This window comes from Ranitomeya variabilis, chromosome 3, assembly GCF_051348905.1.
Source record: "Ranitomeya variabilis isolate aRanVar5 chromosome 3, aRanVar5.hap1, whole genome shotgun sequence".
NCBI classification, from domain to species: Eukaryota; Metazoa; Chordata; class Amphibia; order Anura; family Dendrobatidae; genus Ranitomeya; species Ranitomeya variabilis.
The window spans coordinates 266735526-266757856 of NC_135234.1; the positions used below are offsets into that span (position 1 = coordinate 266735526).

General features: G+C 46.0%; 1 protein-coding gene across 2 annotated transcripts in view; it reads right to left on the reverse strand.

Moving 5' to 3' along the window:
- Nucleotides 1–15187, reverse strand: part of GGNBP2 (gametogenetin binding protein 2) — a 116187-nt gene extending 101000 nt beyond the window's left edge. Inside the window, exon 1 of one of the 2 annotated variants that reach the window (XM_077295449.1) lies at nt 14789–15187. In XM_077295449.1, coding sequence (XP_077151564.1) covers nt 14789–14881 — 93 coding nt within the window. In that variant the 5' untranslated portion in view covers nt 14882–15187. The remainder of the gene's footprint in view (nt 1–14788) is intronic. The other variant, XM_077295450.1, reaches the window with a different exon arrangement.
- Between the last annotated feature and the right edge of the window lie 7144 nt (nt 15188–22331).

Sequence of the window (22331 nt, forward strand, 5' to 3'; positions counted from 1 at the left end):
TATTTTCCCAAGGGTAAAAGGAGAAACTGGACCCCAAAAGTTATTGAGCAATTTGTCCTGAGTACACCGATACCCCATATGTGGAGCTCGGAAGGGAAGGAGAGCTATTTGACTTTTTCAATGAAAAATTGGCTCCAATCTTTAGCGGACACCATGTCGCGTTTGGAGATCCCCTGTGTGCCTAAACATTAGAGCTCCCCCACAAGTGACACCATTTTGGAAACTAGACCCCCCCAAGGAGCTTATCTAGATGCATAGTGAGCACTTTGAACCCCCAGGTGCTTCACAAATTGATCCACAAAAATGAAAAAGTAATTTTATTTATTTATTTCTATTTATTTATTTTTTTCACAAAAAATTTCTTTTAGCCTGAATTTTTTCATTTTCACATGGGCAACAGGATAAAATTGATCCTAAAATGTGTTGGGCAATTACTCCTGAGTACACCGATACCTCATATGTGGTCACAAACCACTGTTTGTGCACACGGCAAGGCTCGGAAGGGAAGGAGCGCCATTTGACTTTTCAATGAAAAATTGGCTCCAATCGTTAGCGGACAACATGTCGCGTTTGGAGAGCCCCTGTGTGCCTAAACATTGGAGCTCCCCCACAAGCGACCCCATTTTTGCAACTAGACCTCCCATGGAACTAATCTAGATGGGTGGTGAGCACTTTAAACCCCCAAGTGCTTCACAGAAGTTTACAACGCAGAGCTGTGAAAATAAAAAATCATTTTTCTTTCCTCTAAAATTATGTTTTAGCAAGCAATTTTTTATTGTCGCAAGGGTAACAGGAGAAATTGGACCCCAATAATTGTTTAATTGTTGCCCAGTTTGTCCTGAGTATGCTGGTACCCCATATGTGGGGGTAAACCACTCTTTGGGCGCACGTCGGGGCTCGGAAGGGAGGGAGCACCATTTGACTTTTTGAACACAAGATTGGCTGAAATCAATAGTGGCGCCATGTTGCGTTTGGAGACCTCTGATGTGCCTAAACATTGGAAACCCCTCTAACTCCAACACTAACCCCAACACACCCCTAACCCTAATCCCAACTCTAGCCATAACCCTAATCACAACCCTGACCCACCCCTGCACACGCCTAACCCTAATCCCAACCCTAACCCTAATCCCAACCCCAACACACCCCTAACCACAACCCTAACCACAAGCCTAATCTTAACCCTATTTCCAACCCTAACTCTAAGGCTATGTGCCCACGTTGCGGATTCGTGTGAGATTTTTCAGCACCATTTTTGAAAAATCCGCAAAAAAAAAAAAAAAGGCACTGCGTTTTACCTGCGGATTTCCAGTGTTTTTTTGTAGGAATTTCACCTGCGGATTCCTATTGAAGAACAGGTGTAAAACACTGCGGACTCCGCACAAAGAATTGACATGCTGCAGAAAATACAATGCAGCGTTTCCGCACGGTATTTTCCGCACCATGGGCACAGTGGATTTGGTTTTCTATAGGTTTACATGGTACTGTAAACCTGATGGAAAACTGCTACAAATCCGCTGCGGATCCGCAGCCAAATCCGCACCGTGTACACATAGCCTAATTCTAACCATAACCCTAGTTCTAACCCTAACCTTAGCCCTAGTGGAAAAATAAAAGTAAATATATTTTCTTTATTTTATTATTGTCCCTACCTATGGGGGTGCTAAAGGGGGGGTTCATTTACTATTTTTTTTATTTTGATCACTGTGATAAAACCTATCACAGTGATCAAAATGTACATGTAACGAATCTGCCGGCCGATTCGGCGGGCGCACTGCGCCTGCCATTTTGGAAGATGGCGGCGCCCATGGACAAGACGGACGGACACCGGGAGGCTCGGTAAGTATGAGGGGGTGGGATCGGAGCACGACAGGAGAACGGAGGACTGGGGAGGCGATCGGTGGCAGATCAGGGTTTCCAGCCATGGATTGTAATATTTCACCACTTTTCATAGGTGAAATATTACAAATTGCCCTGATTGGCTGTTGAAAGTGAAACAGCCAATCAGAGCGATCATAGCCACGGGGGGATGAAGCCACCCCCCTGTTCCTGTAGGTCGGGTGAAATTACAGTTAACCCTTTCACCCGGCCTGCAGGGACTCGATCATTCTGTGACAGCATATGCGTCACAGGTCGGATTGGCACCGACTTTCATGACGCATACGCTGTGTCACAGGTCGGGAAGGGGTTAAAAAAAATGAACATTTAATTTTGTTTCACAAAAAATTTACTTCAGCTCCAATTTGTTTTATTTTACCAAGGGTAACAGGAGAGAATAGACCCCAAAAGTTGTTGTACAATTTGTCCCGAGTACCCCGATACCCCATATGTGGGGGTAAACCACTGATTGGGCGCATGGCAGAGCTCGGAAGGGATGGAGCGCCATTTGACTTTTCAATACAAAATTGGCTGGAATTGAGATGGGACGCCATGTTGCGTTTGGAGAGCCCCTGATGTGCCTAAACATTGAAACCCCCCACAAGTGACACCATTTTGGAAAGTAGACCCCCTAAGGAACTTATCTAGATGTGTGGTGAGCACTTTGACCCACCAAGTGCTTCACAGAAGTTTATAATGTAGAGCCGTAAAAATAAAAATAATATTTTTTCACAAAAATGAAATTTTTGCCCCAAATTTTTAATTTTTCCAAGGGTGCCAGAAGAACTTGTACCCCAAAAGTTGTTGTGAAATTTGTCCTGAGTACGATGATACCCCATATGTTGGGGTAAACCACTGTTTGGGTGCATGGCAGAGCTCGGAAGGGAAGGAGCGCCGTTTGACTTTTAAATGCAAAATTGGCTGGAATTAAGATGGGACGACATGTTGCATTTGGAGAGCCCCTGATGTGCCTAAACAATGACACCCCCCACAAGTGACAGCATTTTGGAAAGTAGACCCCCTAAAGATCTTATCTAGACGTGTTGTGAGAGCTTTGAACCCCCAAGTGTTTCACTACAGTTTATGACGCAGAGCCGTGAAAATAAAAAAAAAAAAATTTCCACAAAAAATTTGTTTTTAGCCCCCAGTTTTGTATTCTCCCAAGGGTAACAGGAGAAATTGGACCCCAAAAGTTGTCGTCCAATTTGTCCTGAGTACGCTGATACCGCATATGTTGAGGTAAACCCCTGTTTGTGCGCACGGGAGAGCTCGGAAGGGAAGGAGCACTGTTTTACTATTTCAACGCAGAATTGGCTGGAATTGAGATCGGACGCCATGTCGCATTTGGAGAGCCCTGATGTGCCTAAACAGTGGAAACCCCCAATTCTAACTGAAACCCTAACCAAAACACACCCCTAACCCTAATCCCAACCACACCCCTAACCCTAATCCCAACCATAAATGTAATCCAAACCCTAACCCTAGCCCTAATGGAAATAAATACATTTTTTTAAAATTTTTGGCTAACTAAGGGGGTGATGAAGGGGGGGGTTTGATTTACTTTTATAGCGGGTATTTTAGCGGATTTTTATGACTGCCAGCCGTCACACACTAAAAGACGCTTTTATTGCAAAAAATATTTTTTTGCGTTACCACATTTTGAGCGCTATAATTTTTCCATATTTTGGTCCACAGAGTCATGTGAGGTCTTGTTTTTTGCGGGACTGCGCTTTTTATTCCAATTTTTGTGAGGCAGTATGACCAAAAAACAGCTATTCATGAATTTCTTTTGAGGGGGGCGTTTATTCCGTTCCGCGTTTGGTAAAATGGATAAAGCAGCTTTATTCTTCGGGTCAGTACGATTACAGCGATACCTCATTTATATCATTTTTTTATGTTTTGGCGCTTTTATACGATAAAAACTTTTATAGAAAAAATAATTTTTTGCATGGCTTTATTCTGAGGGCTATAACTAAATAAAGAAAAAAAAAATATTATTCCCATAAATACAATTCTTTATCTAAATAAAAAAAACAATAAAAGTACACATATTTAGTATCACCGCGTCCGTAACGACCCAACCTATAAGTGTCCCACTAGTTAACCCCTTCAGTGAACACTAAAAAAAATAAAAACCACGGCAAAAAACGACGCTTTATTATCATACCGCCTAACAAAAAGTGGAACACCACATGATCCAAAGACGGATATAAATAACCATGGTACCGCTGAAAACGTCATCTTATCCTGCAAAAAACGAGCCGCCATACAGCGTCAAAAACGGAAAAATAAAAAAGTTATAGTCCTCAGAATAAAGCGATGCAAAAATAATTTATATAAAATAGTTTATCATATAAAAGCGCCAAAACATTAAAAAATGATATAAATGAGGTATCGCTGTAATCGTTCTGACCCGAAGAATAAAACTGCTTTACCAATATTATCACACGTGTAACGGTATAAGCGCCCCCCCCCCCCACCGAAAATTCATGAAAAGCTGGTTTTTGGTCATTCTGCCTCACAAAAATTGGAATAAAAAGCGATCAAAAAATGTCAAATGCCCGAAAATGGTACCAATAAAAACGTCAACTCGTCCCGCAAAAAACAAGACCTCACATGACTCTGTGGATCACAATATGGAAAAATTATAGCTCACAAGATGTGGAGACGCAAAAACTATTTTTTGCAATAAAAAGAGTCTTTTAGTGTGTGACAGCTGCCAGTCATAAAAATCCGCTAAAAAAACAGCTATAAAAGTAAATCAAACCCCCTTCATCACCCCCTTAGTTAGGGAAAAATAATAAAATTTAAAAAAATAATTTATTTCCATTATCCCATTAGGGTTAGGGTTGGGGCTAAAGTTAGGGTTGGGGCTAAAGTTAGGGTTTGGATTACAGTTACGGTTGGGATTAGGGTTAGGGGTGTGGTTAGGGTTATGGTTGGGATTAGGGTTAGGGGTGTGTTTGGGTTTCAGTTAGAATTGGGGGTTTCCACTGTTTAGGCACATCAGGGCTCTCCAAACGCGACATGGCGTCCGATCTCAATTCCAGCCAATTCTCCTTCCCTTCCGAGCTCTCCCGCGCACCCAAACAGGGGTTTACCCCAACATATGGGGTATCAGCGTACTCAGGTTTTTGGGGTCCAATTTCTCCTGTTAACCTTGGGAAACTACAAAACCGGGGGCTAAAAAATAATTTTTGTAGAAAAAAAAAAAAGATTTTTTATTTTCACGGCTCTGTGTTATAAACTGTAGTGAAACACTTGGGGGTTCAAAGTTCTCACAACACATCTACATAAGTTCCTTGGGGGTCTAGTTTCAATATGGGGTCACTTGTGGGGGAGTTTCTACTGTTTAGGTACATCAGGGGCTCTGCAAGTGCAACGTGATGCCTGCAGACCAATTCATCTAAAGGTACCTTCACACTGAGCATCTTTCCAACGAGAACGACAGCGATCCGTGACGTTGCAGCGTCCTGGATAGCGATCTCGTTGTGTTTGACACGCAGCAGCGATCAGGATCCTGCTGTGATATCGCTGGTCGGAGCTAGAAGTCCAGAACTTTATTTCGTCACTGATCACCCGCTGTCATCGCTGGATCGGCGTGCGTGACGCCGATCCAGCGATGTGTTCACTTGTAACCAGGGTAAACATCGGGTTACTAAGTGCAGGGCCACGCTTAGTAACCCGATATTTACCCTGGTTACCATTGTAAAAGTTAATAAAAAAAAAAAAAAAAAAAACACTACATACTGACATTCTGATGTCTGTCACGTCCCCCGGCGTCCACAGGGTTAAAACTGCTTTCGGCAGGAGCGCTTGCTAATGCTGCGCTGCTGCCGAGAGCTTCCTGCACTGAATGTGTCAGCGCCGGCCGTAAAGCAGAGCACAGCGGTGACGTCACCGCTGTTACTGCCGGCACTGACACATTCCGTGCAGGAAGCTCTCGGCAGCAGCGCAGCATTAGCAAGCGCTCCTGCCGAAAGCAGTTTTAACCCTGTGGACGCCGGCGGGGGACGTGACAGACATCAGAATGTATGTAGTGGGTTTTTTTTTTTGTTTTTTTTTTGTTACTTTTAGAATGGTAACCAGGGTAAATATCGGGTTACTAAGCGCGGCCCTGCACTTAGTAACCCGATGTTTACCCTGGTTACCCGGGTGCTGCAGGGGGACTTCGGCATCGTTGAAGACAGTTTCAACGATGCCCAAGTCGTTCCCCTGATCGTTGGTCGCTGGAGAGAGCTGTCTGTGTGACAGCTCCCCAGCGACCACACAACGACTTACCAACGATCACGGCCAGGTCGTATCGCTGGTCGTGATCGTTGGTCGTGATCGTTGGTAAGTCGTTTAGTGTAACTGTACCTTAAGTCTGCATTCCAAATGGTGCTCCTTCCCTTCCGAGCTCTCCCGTGCGCCCAAACAGGGGTTTACCCCAACATATGGGGTATCAGCGTACTCAGGACTAATTGGACAACAACTTTCGGGGTCCAATTTCTCCTGTTACCCTTGGGAAAATACAAAACAGGGGGATAACAAAATAATTTTTCTGGAAAAAAAAAAGAATTTTTATTTTCACGGCTTGCATTATAAACTGTAGTGAAACACTTGGAGGTTCAAAGTTCTCACAACACATCTAGATAAGTTCCTTAGGGGGTCTACTTTCCAAAATGGTGTCACTTGTGGGGGGGTTTCAATGTTTAGGCACATCAGGGGCTCTCCAAACACGACATGGCATCCCATCTCAATATCAGTCAATTTTGCATTGAAAAGTCAAACGGCGCTCTTTCCTTTCCGTTATCTGATATGCACCCAAACAGTGGTTTACCCCCACATATGGGGTATCCGTGTACTCAGGACAAATTATACAACAACTTTTAGGGTCCAATTTCTCCTGTTACCATTGGTAAAATAAAACAAATTGGAGCTGAAGTAAACTTTTTGTGAAAAAAGTTAAATGTTCATTTTTTTTTTTTAAACATTCCAAAACTTCCTGTGAAATACCTGAAGGGTTAATAAACTTCTTGAATGTAGTTTTGAGCACCTTGAGGGGTGCAGTTGTTAGAAAATACCCAAGTGTGACTTCAAATGTGATGTGGTCTCTAAAAAAAAAAATGGTGTTGTAAAAATGAGAAATTGCTGGTCAACTTTTAACCATTATTAACTCCCTAACAAAAAAAAATTTTGTTTCCAAAATTGTGCCGATGTAAAGTAGACATGTGGGAAATGTTACTTATTGAGTATTTTGTGTGACATATCTCTGTGATTTAAGGGCATTTAAATTCAAAGTTGGAAAACTGTGAAATTTTCTAAATTTTCGCCCAAATTCCGTTTTTTCACAAATAAACGCAGGTAATATCAAAGAAATTTTACCACTACCATGAAGTACAATATGTCACAAGAAAACAATGTCAGGATCCATTGAAGCGTTCCAGAGTTATAACCTCAAAGGGACAGTGGTAAGAATTAAGTGGTAAGATGTGGTCATCTATGAAGGAGGATCTGATGGAGGTGGATACTATTTCCCAGAACAAATTCATAGACTGCACAAATGTTATTCAGTAAGTTTTTGTGGAACACATTTTTTTTTTTTTTCTTTTACACTTACTGCAGAGTGCATAATAAATTGTAAATATGAAAAAGTTTTGTTCTAAAGTTGTATTCCAATAATTATATTTTAAGTTCTATCTAAATGGCTTGATTATTGTATCATAATAATGATTAAAAGCCTGATGTTACAATTTTACCACAGTAAATTTGTCACTTAAGCTTAAAGGGAACCTGTCACCCCCAAAAGCTAAGCCCACCAGCATCAAGGAATGCTGTAGATAAGCCCCCGATGTATCCTGAAAGATGAGAAAAAGAAATTACATTATACTCACCCAGGGGCGGTCCCGGTCCGGTTCTGGTCCGATAGGCGTTGCGGTCCGGTCCGATAGGCCTTGCTGTCCGGTCCAGGGCCTCCCATCTTCTTACAGTGACGTCCTCTTCTTGGATTTACGCTGTGGCTCCGGCGCAGGCGTATTTTGTACAAAGTACTGCAGTGCGCTGGGCCTCTCTGACCTTTCCCGGCGCCTGCGCAATGCAGTACTTTGCTCTGCCCGCAACAGGGCAGACAAAGTACGCATGCCAGAGCCGCAGCGTGAGTACTAAAAGAGGATGTCATCGTAAGAAGATGGGAGGCCCCGGACCGGACCGCGACGCCCACCGCAGCGGGACCGCCCCTGGGGGAGTATAATCTAACCTCTTTTTCTTATCTTTCAGGTAACATCGGGGGCTTATTTACAGCATTACAGAATGCTGTAGATAAGCCCCTGATGCTGGTGGGCATAGCTCACCTTCGATTTTGGGGGTGACAGGTTCACTTTAAACATGAGCCATGTATGAGGGAGTTGGAGTCTGAGTCGTGGAGTCGGTGTCATGGAAATTGAGGAGTCGGAGATTTAGCCTACCGACACTACAGCCCTGCATGCATGAACCAACAAACCTGGAAACAGTTATCCTCAGAATGGAGTAGCAGTGCGCATGTTTGACCAACATTCCCATCTCTCTCTATGGGGCTGCTGAACCTGTGTTGTTTTTTTTTGTTTTTTTTTTATTGCAGGCCCTTAAGAGAATGAAAAGGGGACAGCCAATTTGCAGAATGGATTAAAGCTCACAATTCAGACTGATGTGTGTCCCCCTCCGATCTAAAAGCCATCACCTATGCCATGGACACGTTATCACTAGAGTTGGTGCACATCGATTTGCAGGAACTGGGATATTTGGCCATGTCCCTAAACTGTTGTCGTTGTTAAAGAGCCCTGAAAACCACTTTCTACATCCCAACATCTGCAGCTATTCTTATGAGGAGCCTGACTGGCTATATGTAATGGTTGTAGTGTGACGAACACGCCGTATGGGCTAATCAAAAGCAGAGCCATGGATACCAACAGGTAGGAAGCAGTTGTCAGGGCTTCCTTCCACAGACTCCTGACATGGCCATATCCCAGGTCCGGAATTTTTAATAAGTTATCTTTGCTGATGAGCAAACATGCTCAGATAAGGCTTATCAGAGCATTCTCAGGTGCTAACCGAGTATTTTGGGCATGCTTGAAAAATATGTTCGAGTCCCCACGGCTCCATGTCTAGTGGCTGTTAGACAGCTGCTACACATGCATGGATTTCCTGTTTGTTATGCAATCCCTGCAAGTGTTGCAACTGTCAGAACATTTTTTGAGCACGCTGCCGACACTCAGTACCCGGGCATGCTCACTCAACACTAGTCCTGTTCACTGGACAACTCCTTTAAAGGGAACCTGTCACCCCCCCCCCCCCCCCCCGGGCGTTTGTAACTAAAAGAGCCACTTGTGCAGCAATAATGCTGCATTCTGACAAGGCATGCGATTAGGGATCAGCTGACGCCGCACAGTCTGAAGAAAGCGGAGGGAGATGAGTGAGAGGCGAAGATATGCACAGCGCATGTACATGAATCCCAGCCCTGCAGTGTGAATAAATCAGTAGACACTGTGGGGCGGGATCTCGGGCAGCGCAGCCGCACAGGTGCAGTCAGCCTGACATCAAATGATGTCAGAAGACCGGCAGCGCTAACTGCGCATGGCCAAGAGATAACAGCGCAGGCTCCGGGACAGATTCAAACAACGCTGAGGAGGAGGCGCATGGCACCAAGGGGGTAGGAATGACGGCTGTGCTGCATCTAATTAGGGGAGAAAGACCCGCCTCCCTGGCGATTTCAGGGTATGAGGGGACATACTTTATAAGTGTTTATTTCAGCGTGTGCAGGGAGCATAACTAAAAGAGCCGCCTTGTCAGAATGCAGCATTAGTGCTGCACATGGTGGCTCTCTTAGTTACAAACGCCTGGGGGGTGACAGGTTCCCTTTAAGGATATGTGCACACGATCAGTAAATGCTGTGGGCTGAAATTGTGCAGCATCCACATGTAACAGCATAGTGGATGGGATTTCAAGAAATCCTCTGTCCACAATGCATTCAGACTCCCGCGATGCGTCTCTCCAGACCGCAGCGTGTTAACCTCTACATAAGAGTATTTTCACCCACAGAATGTATTGGACGCGGTGAATCCACACGATCCAGTGATCACATGCAGATTCACCTGCGTTCAATAGCAGGCAGCGCTTTGGAAGCAGTGGACCTGCACTGCCACTTCCGGATCGTCAGCACGATCTGCAGGTGCGGGTTGGACGCTACGTACATCTGCAGCGTCCAGATGTTACAGTACAGTGGATGGGATTTCAAGAAATCCCATGCCCACTATGTGTGCACCGATGCCTGCGGAGACGGACATTTGGCGCGTCTTTCCAGACCGCAGCATGTCTATTTATCTTGCGGAGATGCTCAGTCTCAGCAAGATAAATGTCACCTGTACAATGTATTGGACGCGGTGATTCCGAACGGCTCATTGAGCACAGAGGATTCACCTGCGTTCAGTAGCCGGCAGCGCTTTGGGGGTAGCGGACATGTGCTGCGTCCAAAACTCTGCCAATTACTGACCGTGGGGACGTAGCCTTAGGCCGGCGTCACACTTGGCGTAAGACAATACGCCACGTATTATACGTCCGTACTACGGCCGTAATACGGAGAAATGTTCCCAAAATAGTGATCCGTAGTCAGGGTGTGTCAGCGTATTTTGCGCATGGCATCCTCCGTATGTAATCCGTATGGCATCCGTACTGCGAGATTTTCGCTCAGGCTTGCCAAACCGACATCTAATGGATTTATGTGCTCAAATGTTAGGGAAAACATATATACAGTATATATATATATATATATGTCATTGAGACACATATATATATATTCTGTATTTAGATTTCATTCAGCGCGATATCTGTGAACAGCCGGTAATTCAATTGCCGGCTTTTCATTTCTCCTGCACAAACCCGACAGGATATGAGACATGGTTTACACACAGTAAACCATCTCATATCCCCTTTTTTTTTGCATATTCCACACTACTAATGTTAGTAGTGTGTATGTGCAAAATTTCCTCGCTGTAGCTGCTGAAATAAAGGGTTAAATGGCGGAAAAAATTGGCGTGGGCTCCCGCGCAATTTTCTCCGCCAGAGTGGTAAAGCCAGTGACTGAGGGTAGATATTAATAGCCAGGAGAGGGTCCATGGTTATTGGCCCCCCCTGGCTACAAACATCTGCCCCCAGCCACCCCAGAAAAGGCACATCTGGAAGATGCGCCTATTCTGGCACTTGGCCACTCTCTTCCCACTCCCGTGTAGCGGTGGGATATGGGGTAATGAAGGGTTAATGCCACCTTGCTATTGTAAGGTGACATTAAGCCAGATTAATAATGGAGAGGCGTCAATTATGTCACCTATCCATTATTAATCCAATTGTTGGAAAGGGTTAAAAAACACACACACACATGATTAAAAAGGATTTTAATGAAATAAACACAGCGGTTGTTGTAATAATTTATTGTTATTCGCAATCCATTTCCAGGCCCTCGCTTGGCAAAATAATTAACGCACAAGATACATACCTTCTGATGTCAGATCACGTCCCACGAAGTAATCCATCTGAAGGGGTTAACTAATATTACAGGCACGAGCTGCGATAAACCACTCGCTCGTGCCTGTAATCCCCGGGTGCTGAAAGGAAAGCTGGATCTGTACTTACATTGAGTCGCGGTGAGGCGCCCTCTGGTGGATGTTCCCATGAACTGCAGCCTGGGAACTTTTTCCCACGCTCCACGTCATATGAGGACATCCACCAGGGGGCGCCTCACCGCGACTGAAGGAAATGTAGGTCAATGACCTACATTTCATTGATTCGCCGGGGGATTACAGACACGAGCACACAGCTGCATTAGCAGGGCTCCTGCCTGTAATATTAGTTAACCCCTTCAGATGGATTACATCGTGGGACGTGATCTGACATCAGAAGGTATGTATATTGTGCGTTTATTATTTTGCCAAGCGAGGGTTTGCAAATGGATTGCGAGAACAATAAATTATTACAACAACCGCTGTGTTTATTTCATTAAAATCCTTTGTAATCATGTGTGTGTGTTTTTTAACCCTTTCCTACAATTGGATTAATAATGGATAGGTGTCATAATTGACGCCTCTCCATTATTAATCTGGCTTAATGTCACCTTACAATAGCAAGGTGGCATTAACCCTTCATTACCCCATATCCCACCGCTACAGGGAGTGGGAAGAGAGTGGCCAAGTGCCAGAATAGGCGCATCTTCCAGATATGCCTTTTCTGGGGTGGCTGGGGGCAGATGTTTGTAGCCACGGGGGGGCCAATAACCATGGACCCTCTCCTGGCTATTAATATCTGCCCTCAGTCACTGGCTTTACCACTCTGGCGGAGAAAATTGCGCGGGAGCCCACGCCAATTTATTCCGCCATTTAACCCTTTATTTTAGCAGCTACAGTGCACAAATTTTGCACATACACACTACTAACATTAGTAGTGTGGAATATGCAAAAAAAATGGGGATATGAGATGGTTTACTGTATGTAAACCATGTCTCATATCATGTCGGGTTTGTGAAAGAGAAGGAAAAAGCCGGCAATTGAATTACCGACTTTTCACTAACACCGCTGCGTATTTCTTGCAAGTCACACTGCAGGTCCGTGTGGAATCCGTATTTTTCTCGCCCCCATAGACTTTCATTGGCGTATTATTTGCGCAATACGCTGACAAACGCAGCATGCTGCGATTTTGTACGGCCGTAGAAAGCCGTATAATACTGAACCATAATATACGGCTAATAGGAGCAGCCCCATTGAGAATAATTGTGCCGTATGTAATGCGAGTTTTACGGACGTAGTTTCTGCGCTCTTACGTCCGTAAAACTCGCCAGTGTGACGCCGGCCTTAGGGTATGTGCACACGTCAGGATTTTTTGCGTTTTTTTTGCGATAAAAACGCTAACATATGCCTCCTATTATTTACCGTGTATTCCGCATTTTTTGTGCAAATGTTGCGATTTTTTCAGCGAAAAAATCCCATCGCGGGAAAAAAAAGCAACATGTTCATTAAAAATGCGGAATTGCGGCGATTCCGCACACCTAGGAGTGCATTGATCTGCTTACTTCCCGCACGGGGCTGTGCACACCATGCGGGAAGTAAGCAGATTATGTGCGGTTGGTACCCAGGGTGGAGGAGAGGAGACTCTCCTCCACGGACTGGGCACCATATAATTGGTCAAAAATAAAAGAATTAAAATAAAAAATAGTCCTATACTCACCTTCGATGTCCCCCGCAGTGTTCCCGCCTCACCGCTGCATGCTGCCGCTTCGGTTCTCATAGCTGGTGTGCTCACGTGACCGCTCACATGACCGCGACGTCATGGAAGGTCCTGCGCGCACACACCAGCTATAGGAAGAGGAACGGACGCCGCTGAGGAGATCGTCTGGGTGAGTATAAGCATTTTTTTTATTATTTTTAAACATTCTATCTTTTACTATTGATGCTGCATAGGCTGCATCTATAGTAAAAAGTTGGTCGCACTTGTCAAACACTCTGTTTGACAAGTGTGACCAACCTGTCAATCAGTTTTCCAAGCGATGCTACAGATCGCTTGGAAAACTCTAGCATTCTGCAAGCTAATTACGCTTGCAGAATGCTAAAAAAAACGGAAAAAAAACGCAAAAAAAAAAAATGCGGATTTCTTGCAGAAAATTTCCGGTTTTCTTCAGGAAATTTCTGCAAGAAATCCGGACGTGTGCACATACTTTCAAGGCTATGTGCACACGTAGCAGAATTGCCGCGGAAATTTCCGCGGCAATTCTGCTGCTCCTGCCGCGGCATATCGCATGCAGAATTTGCATGCATATACCCGCAGAAAACTAGCGTTTTGCAAGCATAATTAGCTTGCAGAATGCTAGCGTTTCCCAAGCGATCTGTAGCATCGCTTGGAAAACTGATTGACAGGTTGGTCACACTTGTCAAACACAGTGTTTGACAAGTGTGACCAACTTTTTACTATAGATGCTGCTTATGCAGCATCTATAGTAAAAGGTAGAATGTTAAAAATAATAACAAAAATTAAAAAAAAAGGTTATACTCACCTCAGCGGCTTCCGTTCCTAATGCTGTGTGTTCAGGACCTTCCATTGACGTAGCGGTCACGTGACCGTGACGTCATCGCAGGTCCTTCACACACACCTCGGAAACCGCTGAGAAGGTCGGGCCGCCAGAGGGTGAGTATATCGCTATTTTTTATTTTAATTCTTTTTTTTTTACCACTTATATGGTGCCCAGTCCGTGGAGGAGAGTCTCCTCTCCTCCACCCTGGGTACCAACCGCACTTGATCTGCTTACTTCCCGCATGGTGTGCACAGCCCCGTGCGGGAAGTAAGCAGATCAATGCACTCCTATGGGTGCAGAATCGCCGCAATTCCGCAATTTTAATGAACATGCTGCGTTTTTTTCTGGATTGCGATTCCGCTCAGGAAAAAAATGCAGCATGTGCACAAAAAATGCGGATTGCATTCTGTTCCATAGGATGCTGAATGTTAGCGTTTTTTTCGCGGTTTTATAGCGTCGTTATAGCGAAAAACCTCGAAAAAAACCACAAAAAATCTGCTACGGTTGCACACAGCCTAAAGGTAGGGCTCGGTCTAGTCTGATGATTAGGTGGTCCCCATAGAGCGAAAAGCGCTGTGTACGCAGGAAAATTAAACCCGAGATCAGGGCGGGGGGCAATGCCAGTAAGTCAGGAGAAAGGCGAGCTTGCCATAAAGCTGCAGGCACAGAGCCGGGACCCTGCACCGGGTCTCCTCCCGCGCCGTGCGCAGTACCGGAGAGGAGAAGGCAGGAGCAGCCCGCCGCACAGGCCTAGGCGGACGACTTGTGGAACTGCTAACGTCTCCCGCCCCTTGGCTAGCAGAGTACGGGAGAAACTTAGCAGAGTGCGCACAGCACACTCACCGTCAGCGTGTCATCGATGCACAACGGAATCTGTCTGGTATCGAAAGGGAATTCCTCCTCTCCGTCCCTGCACACTGCCACCAGCCGCGCCATCTCTAGCAGTCACTTTTCGCAGCGCCTGCATGAACCAGTGTCGTACACTGTCGTAAACAGTATGCGGACCCCGCCCTCGGCTTGGAGTAAGTGAGCGCTGGTGCTGCAGGCCGCAGATTCGCCTCCTCAGCTGTCCCTCGGTTGCCTTGTGCGGTCACGGCACAGTCAAGCGGCTGAAGGAGAGTGCACGTTATCTCTCTCTCTCTCTTTTTTTTTTTTTTTTTAAATAAACGGCTGTTAGTGAGCCAGTAACCTCTCAAGCGTGCAGTGCACGCGATGCGCCCGTTGTCGAATCTGTCAGAGCGAAATGAAACGACTGAAACAAATCAAACTTTATTGCTAACTCTTGATCATGACACGGACAGAAAGTGCTCGTACAGTGACACTTGTCCTCCTGATCACATGACAAGGTCTGAATTGACCACCCTGATTAAAAAAATCCCCCTCACGGCCTCACCCAGCATGCTTTTCTTTAAAGTAATACAATATGGCCTCCTACCAAGCACTATAGCGTCTCTCATAACAACAGCCAGTTCCATAATTTATGTCTGGACATGCATGAGAGCGCTGCAGCCAATAACTGGGCGCAGCGGTGACCAAAGCATTCATCTGACATTTAGGCAATGTTCGGCTAGGAAAATTATGTGAAATTGGAATCTGACAGCTTCCACCATACCGATAATCGGCGACCAAGTGTTTGTAAGAACATTCCCAACTATGTGATGGCAAAACGCTTGCTTGTCGGGTGATTAGATTTTTCGACATTCCTCGCTATCAGCAGCACATCACCCCTCGTAAATAGCGGACGTGCTGACGATAACATGCTGTGGTGGGGCAGAACAATTGTTTTAGTGATGGTTTTGTCCTAGTTGTTGCTTGGTAACAAGAGCCAAACAACTTGCATAAAGTCTGTTGGCGCTCCATACTGGCCTGATGGTGGCCAGCAGTTGTTCCAGGGGATCCACACCACGGATGCACCCCATGACCACTCAGTCTGCAGCTTCTCCCTGAGAGATCTGCACAAAAAACATGCGATGGTTTTAAAAATCTGCAGTGTGCTCATTATTCCACACAGTGTTTTTTTTCCTTTATATGAAACGGGCATAAAAGAACCTATACTCGTCCATCAGCCACGGAAAGTTGCTGGTTGCTACCATTTAAGGCCGGTTTCACACGTCAGTGGCTCCGGTACGTGAGGTGACAGTTTCCTCACGTACCGGAGACACTGACACACGCAGACCCATAAAAATCAATGCATCTGTTCAGATGTCATTGATTTTTTGCGGACCGTGTCTCCGTGTGCCAAACACGGAGACATGTCAGTGTTCGTGGGAGCGCACGTATTACACGGACCCAATAGAGTCAATGGGTCCGTGTAAAACACGTACCGCACACGGACGTTCTCCGTCTGGGGTCCGTGTGCGTGCAGGAGACAGCGCTACAGTAAGCGCTGTCCCCCCCACATGGTGCTGAAGCCGCGATTCATATGTTTCCTGCAGCAGCGTTTGCTGCAGAGAAAATATGAATAATAGCGTTTATAATAAAGATGTATGTGTCCGCCGCCCCCCCACCCCCTGTGCGCCCCCCCGCTGTTCAGAAAATACCCACTCCCACGTTGACTGTCACTCCTTCCTCTCTGCCCCGCGCCTTCTACTGTATACGGTCACGTGGGGCCGCTCATTTACAATCATGAATAGTCGGCTCCGCCCCTATGGGAGGTGGAGCCACATATTCATGACTGTAAATGATCGGCCCCACGTGACCGCATACACTAGAAGCCGCGGCCAGACCAGGAAGCAGCGAGGGAGGCGGGTAAGGCTGGTTTCACACTTGCGTTTTTATCTGCATGCGTTTTTTTAAAAACGCATGTGTGAAAAAACGCATGTAAACGCGGTAAAACGCATGCGTTTTTTAGACGCATGCGTTTTTATAGAAAAACACAAGAAAACAAGAAAAAAACAAAAAACCCTAACCCTACCCCTAACCCTACCCCTACCCCTAACCCTAACCTGAAATGCGTGGCACTGAAATACGTTTATATACGTATATACGTATATAAGTGCCACGTATTTAAGTGCCACGTATTTAAGTGCCACGTATTTACGCGCCACGATATTTCAGTGCCACGTATAACCACGTAGTTATAGTATTTACAGTACGTGGCACTTAAATACGTGGCACTGAAATACGTGGCACTGAAATATCGTGGCACTGAAATATCGTGGCACTGAAAGACGTGGCACTTAAATATGTGGCACTGAAATACGTGGCACTGAAATACGTGATACGTGGCACTTAAATACGTGGCACTATGACTGTCAGAAAATGTTCATTAAACGGTTAGGGGCGAGGTCAGGGGTAGAGTTAGGGTTAGGGTTTGGATCCCTTTATCACCTTGATGGTGGTGGGTGGCTTTTCAGTGTTTTTTCTGTTTTTTTTTCTATAAAAACGCATGCGTTTACATAGACAGCAATGCATTTTTTTGCCGCGAAAAAACGCATGCGTTTTTTCGCGGCAAAAAAAACGCGCAAGAAAATGCTACAGGTTGCATTTTTGAAAATGAATGCATGCAGAAAAAAAACGCATGCGTTTACAAACGCGACCAAACGCGTACAAAAAAACGCATGCGTTTTCAATGATAAATATAGGGGAAAAAACGCATGCGTTTTTTGTGCAAAAAACGCTGCAGACAAAAACGCAAGTGTGAAACCAGCCTAAGTATTTTCTGAACAGCGGGGGGGGCGCAAGGGGGTGGGGGGGCGCACAGGGGGTGGGAGGGCGGCGGACACATAGATCTTTATTTTAAACACTATTATTCATATTTTCTCTGCAGCAAACGCTGCTGCAGGGAACATATGAATCGCGGCTTCAGCACGAAGCAGGGTACCACACGCGTGGGTACCACACGCTCCGTGTGGTACCCACTCGCCATACGAGCGGCACACGTGTGCCGCACGTATGGCCTACGTGAGTTCCCAGGCACACGGACACGGATAACTCCGGTACCGATTTATTCCGGTACCGGAATTATCTGGACATGTGGGACAGCCCTAAGTCACACTAGCGTATTAAATATCAGTCCCATTCTCATCCAGGAGAGTGGGATGATTTTTCTCACTTGTCATCCGTGCGCTGTCTGTATACAATCTGTTTTTTTACTCCACAGCTATTAATCCTATTCAGGACCATTTACAGCTTCCCATCTTACAGAATTGTATTGTGTCCATAAAATCAGATGCCATATTGATAGTCCATGTGGCAGACGATTTTTTTCTCGCAGTCAGCTAAATACAGAGTGAAATTACAGCATTCAGTGATTTTTATTTTTTTTTCAGACATTCTGTCAATAAAAAAAAAATCGGCTTTCTGCACTGCCTCATTAAGTAACATGTGTCAGTGTGGGCCACTTCTGGACATGCGCAGTGCGCCTCTGAAGCTGGGAAGCGTACACCCGGCTTCAGAGGCACTTTAACTTGAGTGAAGAAAGCCGAGTGCATGGCAAGATTATGTCGGCTCTTGTAAATCATGTTATCACACCCACAGGGGCATGATAGCATGCTGAATGGGAAGACTTCTGGGAGAACATTTGCCCCATTGACTCAAGAGGCTAATTTGCACATGTAGATAAGCCCCCCCCCCCATGTATCCTGAAAGATGAGATAAAGAGGTTATATTATACTCACCCAGTGGCGGTCACACTGCGGTCCGATTCGATGGGCTTGCTATTGTTGCTATTGTAAGGTGACATTAGGCCGGGTTAATAACGGAGAGGTGTCAATAAGACGCCTATCCATTATTAATCCAATACTAGTAAAGGGTTAATAAAACACGCACACATTAGGAAAAAGTATTTTAATATTCTTCATTTAACCATACTTACCATACTTCAGCGCCTGCAAAAAACGTAAAATAATAAACCGTATACTACCTGTCCACCGTAGTCCAATTAATAACGAGTGTCCCACGACGATCTCCCCTATAGAACAGTGACATCAGGTGATGTCACTGCTCTATAGGACCCTCAGTGACACACTGACAGGAGCCAATGGCTCCTGCAGTGCCTCACTGAACAATAGTAACCTCTCAGAGTCTCACTTTATGGCAATTGCTGCATGGGAAAATTTCTGACACAGCAATGCCAAAAGTGAGACTAAGGACTATTTTTTACAGCGGCGGAGGAATACAATGCGGAAGGATACCTTCCTCCCGTCATTGTGTTCCTGGGGCCCCTAGAGAGCGGTCGCATCAGCTGATGCTGCCGTTCTCCACGGGAGATCGTCGTGGGACACTCGTGGATTTCTGCGTATCAGGGAGTATATTGGTTGTTATTTTAATCTTTTTTACAGATGACACTGGCTTCGGGGAACAAAGTGACTAGTAATGGTGAGTATGTAATCTATGTTATATGTACTGTATGTATGTATTGTATGTAATGTATGAATGTATTGTATGTAGTATGTATGTATGTAGTATGTATGTATGTATGTAGTATGTTGCATGTATGTATGTAGTATGTATGTTGTATGTATGTATTATGTATGTTGTATGTATGTAGTATGCATGTGGTATGTAGTATGTATGTAGTATGTTGTATGTATGTTGTATGTATGTAGTATGTTGTATGTATGTATGTAGTATGTATGTAATATGTTGTATGTATGTAGTATGTATGTAGTCTGTTGTATGTATGTATTGTATGTATGTATGTATGTTGTATGTACAGTATGTATGTAGTATGTTGTATGTATGTAGTATGTATGTTGTATGTACAGTATGTAGTATGTATGTTGTATGTGTGTAGTATGTTGTATGTATGTATTTAGTATGTATGTTGTATGTATGTAGTATGTATGTTTTTTTTTTTTTACATTCAACACATTAGCCGGATGATGGGACTACTACTGTCCCATCATTGGCTAATGTGTCAATCACTGCCATTGTAGCAGGCATAGCCCGATGGGACTTGTAGTCCCATCGGACGATGCCTGCACACCCGCACAGACCCCCGGCAGGCTGCACAGACCCCAGAGATGCCCGTACAGACCCCCGGCAGGCCGCACAGACCCCTGGCAGGCCGCACAGACCCCAGAGAGGCCCGTACAGACCCCCGGCAGGTCGCACAGAGCCCAGAGAGGACCGTATAGACCCCCGGCAGGCCGCACAGACCCCAGAGAGGCCCATACAGACCCCCGGCAGGCCGCACAGACCCCTGAGAGGCCCGTACAGACCCCCGGCAGGCCGCACAGACCCCCAGCCAGCCGCACAGACCCCCGAGAGGCCCGTACAGACCCCCGGCAGGCCGCACAGACCCCCGGCAGCCCGCACAGACCCCCGAGAGGCCTGTACAGACCCCGGCAGGCCCGCACAGAGCCTCCACGGTCCCGCACAGACACGCAGTCTCCGCCCACGCACCGCCCACACTCTTCCCCCCTCCGGAACAGGATGTACAAGGACAGAAAGGGCTTATTTTAATTCCGATATTTGTGTCTCATTGACTTGCATTGGTATCGGTTGTCAGCGATATCCGATATTTCCGAATATCGGAAGGTATCGCTCAACACTACTCATAACCCAGTTGCTCGCTCTAAAGGTGTAGCAATAGCCATACAAAAACCCCTCACCCACCAAACCATAGACTGAGCTATAGATAGTGATGCCAGGTACATTATCCTTTCCCTGTCAGTACATGGGCAACACTTCACAGTCATTAATGCCTATGCTCCAAATCAAGGTCAGGCATCCTTTATTACCAATTTGATTGACACAGCTACTCCTCTTGTTAGAGGTACTGTAATACTATGTGGAGATCTTAAAGCTACTCTGGACCCAGTGTTGGATAATTCTAAAAGGAAATCTCATCCCTCATATATAGTAATCAAACGCATCTAAAGAGCTCTCTTTTGTCTACAACTTTGTGAGTCCTAGAGAATCCAACAAACTGCAAATAGAGATTATAGCTTTTACTCCAATCCCCTTGATTCGTACAGCACACTGGACTACATCCTTATTAAACATAATGCATTGCCCCCGGGCGCCCCCGGAAGAAGCAAGGGCGAAACCCGCGTTGGGGCGCTGGGAAGTGCTGTGGGAAGTATACACACCCGTCTTAGTCCACTAAGGTAACCTCGTTTCCATACCTTACCTTTCTCTCTCTATGCCGGTGGTCAGTTTTATAGGTTTAGGTAGGATTACAGGATCCTTTAGGGCGACTCTGCATAATAGATACACAGATTCATGGGGGATGCTTTTTGCACTTTATATTCCTGTGTACTATCTGTAGTAGTCTTGGGAGTCCTGTTATATTATGTACTTTAACTGTGGCCATTAGCGGGTGTACTTCCTTCAACCTCCCATGGGGTACTATCCTGAGTTAATTCTGTAGTTTTTTATGCATGTTCTCATTTTGTATCATTTTGTTTTTTCTTGGAATAAACTTTCATTTTATCTATTCATGGTTGGCTTCTTTCTGGATGTCAGGCATTGTGCTGCCATCTTGTGGTTGTTTATTTTCTCACAAAAATGTCTGGTGTAGGTGACCGTGTCTCCCAGGTAAAGGTCTCGGTCTGGGTGGCCTTCCCAGAGGTGGGACTCCACATCCCTCCGGTTCACAAAGACCTCTGCATACAGCCCTTGCTCCTTGATGAAGCCCCATCCCCCTCGGAGCTTGAAGGTTACAACTGTGCCCTGCTTACGCGGGGCCTGGTGGGTGGTGCAGTCCTTGCGGTCCTTGGCCTTTACTGCCAGGTCGCGTTGGTCGTGGGCCTGGCCTTGGGCCTGGTGTCTTTCCTCCTCCCATTTACGGGCAAGCTGGGCCTAGTAATCCTCCCAGCTTAGGACCTCAACAGTCTCCCCTTTTTGTGTTTCTGCCCCGGGGAACCCTATGAAATCTGGTCTGGGGTTCACCCAGTGGTACACAGTCCGCTCCGCGTACACCTCACCCGGCAGGGTAGTGGGCGTGATTGGGGCCTTCAGAAAGTGTTCCATGCCCGTGGCCTGGTCCCATGGTGCTAGACGCTGCAGGCGATGGGTACCGCGAGGAGGTGGCGCTGCGACGGGGCCTATCAGCAGTCCCTCTGTCTCTGGGGCAGGGTCAGCGCGCTTACCGGCCGCAGCGGTGTCTCCTGTGTTGACTGGTTCTGTTGGCGGCATCATCTGCGACGGTGCTGGCAGCTGCTCCTGGAGCAGTGCAGGGAGCGGCGGCGGTGTCTAGGAATCCTCCGCAGGTGTCGTCCGGTATGCGGCATTGGTGTTTACCCACATCTGCAGGAGCTGGTCAATCAACTCCTCCATTCCACCCTGCAGGGAGTCGGCGTCAGCGATGGAGGTCTGGTTCTGGTGCCCTCCCGGGTAGCTGGGGGAGTACTCCGCTCCTACCCCATGCTCTGGTTCTGGGTAGCTTGCCATGGCGTCCTCCACGTGGTTTGCTTCTTTCTGGTCTTTTTCCCGCTCT